The sequence below is a fragment of the Pecten maximus genome, chromosome 7 (genome assembly GCF_902652985.1).
Source record: "Pecten maximus chromosome 7, xPecMax1.1, whole genome shotgun sequence".
In the NCBI taxonomy this organism is placed as follows: domain Eukaryota; kingdom Metazoa; phylum Mollusca; class Bivalvia; order Pectinida; family Pectinidae; genus Pecten; species Pecten maximus.
In genome coordinates, this window is record NC_047021.1 from 26,146,303 (window position 1) to 26,156,258 (window position 9,956).

At 34.5% G+C, this 9,956-nt stretch overlaps 1 protein-coding gene and 2 non-coding genes across 3 annotated transcripts; 1 reads left to right on the plus strand and 2 right to left on the minus strand.

Annotated features, from left to right (window-relative positions):
• Positions 1-156: 156 nt before the first annotated feature.
• Trnaa-agc lies at positions 157-229 on the minus strand. Its single transcript has one exon. It is a non-coding gene; the product is annotated as a tRNA-Ala (tRNA).
• Positions 230-679: 450 nt separating this feature from the next.
• Trnaa-agc lies at positions 680-752 on the minus strand. The gene has a single exon. It is a non-coding gene; the product is annotated as a tRNA-Ala (tRNA).
• A 279-nt stretch (positions 753-1,031) lies between these two features.
• Positions 1,032-8,485, plus strand: LOC117330393. The gene is made up of 3 exons (XM_033888659.1): positions 1,032-1,227; positions 2,986-3,287; positions 5,329-8,485. The coding sequence occupies exons 2-3, from the start codon at positions 3,005-3,007 to the stop codon at positions 5,487-5,489; spliced, it is 444 nt and encodes a 147-aa protein (XP_033744550.1). The 5' UTR covers positions 1,032-1,227; positions 2,986-3,004; the 3' UTR covers positions 5,490-8,485.
• Positions 8,486-9,956: the final 1,471 nt, after the last annotated feature.

Below are 9,956 nucleotides of genomic sequence, written 5' to 3' on the forward strand. Positions count from 1 at the left end.
CCCTCAACATTTAACTTTGTAGACGAAAGGGAAAAAATGTACATTACTAATCAAACGTTTTGTAGTTGATACAGAAATGACCTATTTTTTTCAAAACATATCTGTAGTTAGTCGAAAAATCCGTTCATCTTTGAGTAAAACAGAAAAATAAAAATGTGGAGAATCCGGGTATCGATCCCGGTACCTCTCACATGCTAAGCGAGCGCTCTACCACTTGAGCTAATTCCCCGGATGTAAGAATCATGCTGATAATGATATCAGACGAATGGACATGTTTTCTATCTCGAACATATAAAATATTAACATAATAACTCGAAATGTATACTAGTATGTATATACTCATGTGTCAAGATTACCAACACTGTCATAAAACATTATCTGTTGTACATTAATTACAAACGGGAACGTTTATTTCTTCAAGCATGTATTGGTTCAATGTTTATTAATCGACGGCTAAATTGAAATTATTTCTAAGATTTTCCCTGAAAAAAACCCACAAGCAAATTGAAATATTATATCTATTATTAAGTTAAATCATGCCTTCTTGAATGATTCATACAACAATTCAATGATTGGTGTTCAATTTACTTGGCTGAGATTATATTATCAATCTACCAAGTTTATCTGTACCAATAATGCGGATTTGAAATCCCTTTATTTTCCAGTGAAAATAAAAATGTGGAGAATCCGGGTATCGATCCCGGTACCTCTCACATGCTAAGCGAGCGCTCTACCACTTGAGCTAATTCCCCATCTGAGCGAAGTGGGGTAAAAATATGACCAGTCAAGTGGACTGTACTTGTCTATTTTATCGTTGCGATTTGTGTATAATAATTATGTATAATTTTAAGTTGTTGTACATTTAGTAATAGTAGTAGTTTTCATTAGATATACAATGTAAGGTGCAATTTCCTAGTCGTATGTATATTTCAGAATAGTTACTGCTTGATAACAAAGGATTTCGAGTTTTGGCGGGAAAGGGTCACTTCACGATGATATTTGCTGTTGGAGTTAGCTCCCTTCTGTCGCTGCTCAACTTGGTCAAACTGGTGACGTCAACAGGTGTGATTCAAGGTGTTTCCCGTAAAGAAAGGTGAAGGCCGGTGGTAGACGTAATGTAAACAGGTTTGGATTGAAATGGGGTTTCCAATGTAGGCATAAAACTTTATATTTTACTTATATTGACACTGACCAAAGGAGATACAGGTGAAGAGGTTATCACCAAAGGTAAGATTTGTTCTACTTCTAATATAAGACTCTGTATTGTGATACCACCTATGAACTATTGTATCTAGGGCTAGTTTGTTTTTATTTGAAGGATTATATGTATATTATAGATATGTCTCTTTATACATATACAGAATTAAACTATGTCTAGATTAAATATCAGCCTACATACTTCACACACGTCTTGTGGTGTGTCATTTCTAACCGTGCAATGAGTCAGTATATTAAATATATAATGACACGTTCCATTCGACCATTGTCTGTTTATTTGGAACAATTTACAAATATAGCAACATGATGTCACTCACGTCAATTATTACGGTAGTTTGATAATATAAGAATGAATAATCCCGTCATTACCTAGTCCTACGGGAGGTCGATACATTACATGTTTTAACTCTCCCGGTATAAGTTACGAAGTACTCCCGGTATCACATTTACACACACTAACGCACCATTAGTCGTGGGACCCCATTATCGTTTATATCGTCTAATGGTAAACACGTACAGTGGATATACCTACAGGTATATAATATACGTGTTAGACGTTACGATCGTTGGTTATATATTTCCAGCTGAGAATATTCTTTAGATGTATTTTTCGTTTGGATTATATATAACTTATTAATCATAACGGAAGTTCCATTTTTTCTTTTGTAAAGAAAAATATGTAGTGTCTGCTCACAGGGATTTGGTATGAATTCCGAACTCACAGTTCATATATATATTTATGTATTATAGTACGTATATATACATGGACCGTGAATTCGTCTCAAGTCCCTGTGTGTCTGCTTAGTCTGTTTTGAATTGGTGAGTAATTGACTCCTTCCTATCAGGCGACAGACAGAATCACTTGTAAGATCTCCTCTGGTTAAATTTCTATTATATGTTACATGATGAATATTTTTGGAAAATTGTTTTGTCAGTCGATAAAAAGAAATAGATTACTTGACTAACAAAATTTACATAATATTCCGTCATATGGTTATAGACATTTGTCATCTTAAACTTGTAGTCGTATTTCAGTCGATTTAAATCTTCACGTTTTTCTTACACCATATTTCACATATACAGTAGGGATCAGACTAGAATGATATATAATCAGTTCCAACATAATTATATAGGCTATCCATAACGCTGGGCCATCGATCCTCGTCAGCTCATCTATTAAACGGTCACACTCTTTAGTTTAAGGGATATCCCGAACAAGATGCTAAATGTCATTTAAAGAACTTACTCTCGTGACTTTTGAAAGTATTGTAAACATCAAAATATCGTTCCTGTAACTAAAAGTATTCATTGCAAATATTCATCTTAATTATGCCTATCCTTTTCTTTCTTTCTTTATTGTGAATAAACTTATTTATTGACATCTGATTGACATTACCTCTTCGCAGCTTGTTTTTAATTTCCATCTGACAGATTTAAATATCAGTGTTCCTCTCATGGCTGTACTGGGGATACCGATATCACACTGACTTGGCACGAATCCCCAACTTACGGTCCATTAATGTAAATTATATGTATCTATGGTAGTACAACTTCACAGAACAGAAACCCAGACCAGTGATTTAAAAATGTTGTGGCACGCATAATATATATGGACCTTGGGATAGGAATTCGTGCCAACTTCCTGTGACATGTATATATAATGATACCAAATAGGAAAGCCAATTATAAGATTCATGTGTTATAGTCTAATAGAGGATTGTCATTTCCGTTTATTCATATTTTAGCTAATTATGACATATTTCATAGGAAACTAAGAGCCAAAATCATGTCGGCAAATGGGCCCGAGGGTGGATCCCAGGGCGTGGCCACTATCGACCACCAAGAGGTCCACGTAAATTTGGATAAGAAAGCTAATACTGGGGGCGGACAACAAGTTGTCACCAGCCAACCGACCGTGACGTATAACAACAACCCGGATGGGGGTCCTCCCGTTGTATTCCAGGGACCACCAGACGACAAAGACAAGCCGAAAGATTTTGTCATGACGTCTTGTGCCGTTCTACTTTTCTGTAACTTCATCTTCGGTTTCCTTGGCTACCATTTTGGAGGTAAATATCAATAAATTTTATTTGAGTGCTGAATTTGTTTTCTTCTGTTGGCATTCACAGACATTATTGGTGCCAAACAGAGGAAGACAGACTCCATTTAGCGTGCTGAAGGGTAACTGTGAATTTGTCAGTTAGGATCATTTGAATACAAACCAAAACAAAAATCCTAATAGATATATATACACTTTCCCTAATAAATTGATGTCATTGTTAATTCAAAAACTAACTAGTAAAATAACTATTTAGATGTTGCATATAACTTTATTTGATTTGATAAAACGGTTATTTGACCTAGATTCGGTGCTGTCGGGCTATACAATAATGACAACAATTTTATCAGGCTTTAACGAGTACCAATGGTGTTGTAGTGTCGTCCGCTCTCGGATTTAATCGAGACATTACATAAAACATCTGTGAGTAAGGCTGTATTATCGAGACATTACATAAAACATCTCTCGGTCGGACTACATTACCCAGACATTACATAAAACATCTCTCGGTCAGACTACATTATCGAGACATTTACATAAAACATCTCTCGGTCAGACTACATTACCGTGACATTACATAAAACATCTCTCGGTCAGACTACATTACCGAGACATTACATAAAACATCTCTCGGTCAGACTACATTACCGAGACATCACATAAAACATCTCTCGGTCAGACTACATTACCGAGACATTACATAAAACATCTCTCGGTCAGACTACATTACCGAGACATTATATAAAACATCTCTCGGTAAGGCTACATTACCGAGACATCACATAAAACATCTCTCGGTAAGGCTACATTACCGTGACATTCACATAAAACATCTCTCGGTCAGACTACATTACCGAGACATTACATAAAACATCTCTCGGTCAGACTACATTACCGAGGCATCACATAAAACATCTCTAGTTAAGGCTACATTACCGAGACATTACATAAAACATCTCTTGGTCAGACTACATTACCGAAACATTACATAAAACATCTCTCGTTAAGGCTGCATTACCGAGACATTACATAAAACATCTCTTGGTCAGACTACATTACCGAGACATCACATAAAACATCTCTCGTTAAGGCTGCATTACCGAGACATTACATAAAACATCTCTCGGTCAGACTACATTATCGAGACATTACATAAAACATTTGTCGGTCAGACTACATTACCGAAACATTACATAAAACATTTGTCGGTCAGACTACATTACCGAAACATTACATAAAACATCTCTCGGTCAGACTACATTACCGAGACATTACATAAAACATCTCTCGGTCAAACTACATTACCGAGACATCACATAAAACATCTGTCGGTAAGGCTACATTACCGTTACATTACATAAAACATCTCTCGGTAAGGCTACATTACCGAGACAATACATAAAACATCTCTCGGTCAGACTACATTACCGAGACATCACATAAAACATCTCTCGGTCAGACTACATTACCGAGACATCACATAATACATCTGTCGGTAAGACTACATTACCGAGACATTACATAAAACATCTCTCGGTCAGACTACATTACCGAGACATCACATAAAACATCTCTCGGACAGACTACATTACCGAGACATTACATAAAACATCTCTCGGTAAGGCTACATTACCGAGACATTACATAAAACATCTCTCGGTAAGGCTACATTACCGTGACATTCACATAAAACATCTCTCGGTCAGACTACATTACCGAGACATTACATAAAACATCTCTCGGTCAGACTACATTACCGAGGCATCACATAAAACATCTCTCGTAAGGCTACATTACCGAGACATTACATAAAACATCTCTCGGTAACACTACATTACCGAGACATTACATAAAACATATCGGTCAGACTACATTTCCGATACATTACATAAAACATCTTTCGGTAAGATAATCGACCATCTGGATCAAGTCGACATTTCTATTATATTTGATATCTTTGGAGTCAATCTTACTTGTTTTGTATTTATCTGTGATACTAAATCAAACTAACGTCATATGTTATCATGCAATAATTATGATTTCTGTTTCAGTGAAAGCTAACCATGCCTGGCAGCTTGGTGACGAAATGACGTCACGCCACCATGCCAAGAAGGCTCTCATCTTTGTTATTTGTGGCGTAGTGTGTGGTGTATGTACGTACGTGCTAGCCATCACACTCTACCTCACACTTAACAAGAGCAACTTTGTCTGAGCAGCAGTCCGGTGTCATAAATTCGGAACATTTCACATCATCTCGCCAACACAAAAAGGTTTTAGTCTTGTTGCAACGTCGCACTTTACTTCGCATTAATCCCTGACCAAATCACGTGAGTCTTCGATATAGTCTGGTATAACAGGTTGATGACGTCAAACTTGACATCACCTGGAATAAGTTAGAACAACGTTCTAATTATCGTAATTGTGTAATTATCGTGAGTGAGATAGACATTGTACTTTTAAATTGGTGTTTAACGCTGCACTCATCTTTATCATTTTATCCTTTTCTAAACTCTATTAGTGGGCTTGTGACGTCATTTGTCATCTTATCTTTCGTGACTTTGTGATGTCATATCATACGTCACTCAGATCAACTCTGCAGAACTAGATCATTGATTACGTCACTCAGTATTGAATACTTGGGATCCCGTTCGAAATCTACAGAATTTATTTACATATTTCACCGTATGTAGCCTACCTCAGTGCCAGATCACGGAAGTTTGCAGATTTGCTGATAGCCATCTGTTTTTAGTTGTTTTCGGTAGGCGCCTTCTGTTGTGTTTTTCAATACTAAAATAATCGAATGCCATGTACTTAATGAATGATGTCGTCCTCTATAGAGTTATACACATAATCATATTACAAGAACGGGTGTCATAACTGAATGTCGGAAATCAGATAAGGACAGAGGAGATGTATTTGGTTATTTGATAAAAGACAGATTTTCACGAGTTTTATCACTGACAGCATCTTGAAGTTTTTCAAATAAACTTAGTGTAATAACACCAATAACAAAAACTGTAATGAAAACAAGCACTGTGATTGGTCGTTACTTGATCCAATGGAGACTTTACAACTTCAAGTCGCTGTGACGTCATTAAAGAAAAATAAGAATGTAGTCTAAATAGTCCCTTCTTGTTTCTAATCCGCCTGTGTAAACGCAGTTTCACATATATTTATGTACAACAGCTTGGCTACAGGATAAGCAGATCGTACATTTTTTAAATGAAAGCTTTTTTTTAATTTTTTTTTATGTTGCCCATCAGAGGCTCTCTGATGTTAAATTGTTTCATATGTCTCATACAATGAGATCATCTTTGTATGTATGGATATTGCAGGGCCGTCCTAGTCGTAACCCCATACCTCTGTCATTGATAGTCAGCCAAGTACCGTGTGCAGAGGCCAAGTTAACCTATCGTTTATTAGTGTAAAATCTGATATACTTCAGATGTCATAACAATAGCAGATGTGAACAGCACGTTTATATATACAATGTAAATCACAAATTATATAGTTTACATCACTTAATAAAGAGAGCTAGTAAGCTGCATCATGAAGCTGTTTCGTCATTGAAGGACTCTTCTCAGTTGCTAAAAAAATGTTGATTGATGTGAGGTATTTTAAAACATTAAACGTAGCACATACGCCTAATTATACGACATTTGATGACAAGTTGACCTGGCATACACTTACACAGATGACTCGCGGACTAGTCAAGTCTCTATCCATTTCTTTGACGGCATGGCTCATTATTGAAATGTTTGGATTCTTCCAGCCAGTGTTTAGAAGGATTCATGCACTGACTAGTTTATGTGACCAGTAGTGCTTAGTTACAATTGTACATGTTCTTAACACAATTGGATTCGTCTTCTATATTGATTCTGATGTTGTATATACTGTGGTTTATGGGGAACAGTCATACGGTTTCTATATATCATATCATGACCTGACAAGCTATGTTGATTTGTTCCATAAAGATAGCGTGCATTATACATATTAAGCGTTTTTAGAGAATGTACATTTGTGAACTATTTATAGCTGACATGAACAAATGTCTAAAGCTCGTCGGCAGTACCGACCAAGTCTCTGAGACGGACTTCGCTGGGTGGTTATTGTTTTTGGTATTTACTTTTAAAGGTAACACTATTTTATTGTGTTTCAAGACTAATAAAACCCTAGTTATGGTTGCTACTTGCTAGCAGCATTTTTCGGAAATGTGATCCGCTGATATTGTTTACGTGAGTAACGACTGTATGTATGTACCCATTTGAAAGTAAACTGTACTGGTACATTGTTTATAATAACAGTGATAACGATTGACATATTTATGTATTGTATGAAGAGTGTTTGTATGTAGAAACTTACCTGACATGTATGCCTTAACTGAGCAGTGATCAAATGTCGTTATTGTGCTGTATCGCCTTTACACTAGTTCTGTCTACGAATGAAGTTTCAAATTGTCAAAAATGATATTTTATTATGTTTCTTTTTAAAAGTAACATATGTAAGTGACACTATGATAATTATCGCATTGATGTTTCCCATGAAATTTAAAAAAATCAACATTTCATTTTGATGTACATAATGGTTATTGTATAGTTGAAGTTACGTGAAGGATATTTACCATTTTTTTGAGGCGATATTCTTTTGTCAAATCATACAGAACTGTTCAAAAATCTTGACAAAATGAACCAATAATATTTACGTTAAAAGCAATAAAAATAACTAAGAGACGAATGCTTAAATTAAAATAGTAAACTAGGTACATACAAACATATGTTAAGGATTCTTTTTTTTTCTAAAAAACGGACATCATTATGATCAAATGTTCCAGAAATCATATTTAACATTAATGATACTTAGTTTGAAAATGTCAGAGCTGAATATATTCCTTATTGTTCATCATATGATGTGATGCCAGTATGCATGGTATACTAACTTTAGTGCTATTGTTTTCTATAGGGAAGATGACTTTTTGTCTACGCTGAGATTATATGTATTTGAATATTTTGGTGTGAAGTTACGACATACTTCACATTGGACATTATAATTGTACAACGATGACATTATGATAGTCTCGTGTTAACTGGTATGACGATATTGTTATATTTACTTGTTAACTTGTATGACGATATTGTTATATTTACTTGTTAACTTGTATGACGATATTGTTATATTTACTTGTTAACTTGTATGACGATATTGTTATATTTACTTGTTAACTGACATGACGATATTGTTATATTTACTTGTTAACTGACATGACGATATTGTTATATTTACTTGTTAACTGGTATGACGATATTGTTATATTTACTTGTTAACTGGTATGACGATATTGTTATATTTACTTGTTAACTGGTATGACGATATTGTTATATTTACTTGTTAACTGATATGACGATATTGTTATATTTACTTGTTAACTGGTGTGACGATATTGTTATATTTACTTGTTAACTGGTATTATAATATTGTTATATTTACTTGTTAACTGGTATTACAATTTTGTTATATTTACTTGTTAACTGATATGACGATATTGTTATGTTTCCTTGTTAATTGGTATGACGATATTGTTATATTTACTTATTAGCTATGGGATTATTAGAAGGTATTAACATGTAATCGGTAATAGTGTGAGGGTGTATACTAAGACTGTTGTAGATATGAGTTGACTTATATATGTATCCAATTTTTCAAAATGTTTAAACGGATTCTTATTAATTTGTTTTCTATATTAGATCTTTCATCGTTGTCCTTTACAATTACGTATTGAATGCACACGGTGCAGCTGTCGGTGCATAATACATATTGGTGTTTTACTCTTTTAATATGTTTAATAATTTAAGACAGGTATTTGATCGAAAGTATTTTTGATATGTTTGAAAAATATATATTTTATACAGAATATTCCGAATGTTTTCATGAAATAAAAATCAAATATGTAGTTTGTTACCTATTTGTTGTTTCTTATCACTTATCTATGTAATAAAGGGGCATAATTCAGTCGGTAGTCGGCAAATAGGTGTCTGATCCAAGCTCGGGTCGGCTAGCATTTTATATCTTGTTATGACTGTGTATTTGGATAATGCATTTGCCCCAATCGCTCCGATAGCATGTGGCGGTCCTCCCGTATGTTCTGTGAGGTAGCCGCAAGCTGTGTAACATAAAAGATAACCTATTAGCAGAAAAATTGGATGTAGTTGAACAACGGAGAAATAAATTAAATGAATGAATAAAGAGATGAAAACTGAAATGTGTTAATAAAAAAAATGTAAATTTGATACTAAAATGGATATGAAAGGTATTAATTTAATAAAACGAGGATGGAAATATAACAAAAGATAAATAAAATGTCGATGAAAGATATGCAACAGTTAATTAATGAACCAAAACAGATGTATTCCACTAGAAATGTTGGTACTTAGTCCAGAGTCTGGAAACTGGATCAAACAACACATTAAACTCTCTGAAATGGTAAAATAAATGTTCGTTATATATTGTATATATTAGAATGGGGACAGAAAAAACACAAATGATTTAAACATGTGTTATTTTTATAACTCAACATAGAAAAAGCAAAAATCAGTAAATTCGATAAGGCATCGCCATAAAAATAGCAGATTTAGCAGTGCCTTTTTTAGGTAAGTGTTTCCTGTACAAGGATGTATCCTGATCA

Bases quoted from the DNA above. Each gene is read 5' to 3' on its own strand.
- LOC117330393 (XM_033888659.1), top strand. From the start codon at position 3,005: ATGTCGGCAAATGGGCCCGAGGGTGGATCCCAGGGCGTGGCCACTATC. The intron at 3,288-5,328 runs GTAAATATCAAT...TTTCTGTTTCAG, and splicing joins CCTTGGCTACCATTTTGGAG to TGAAAGCTAACCATGCCTGG.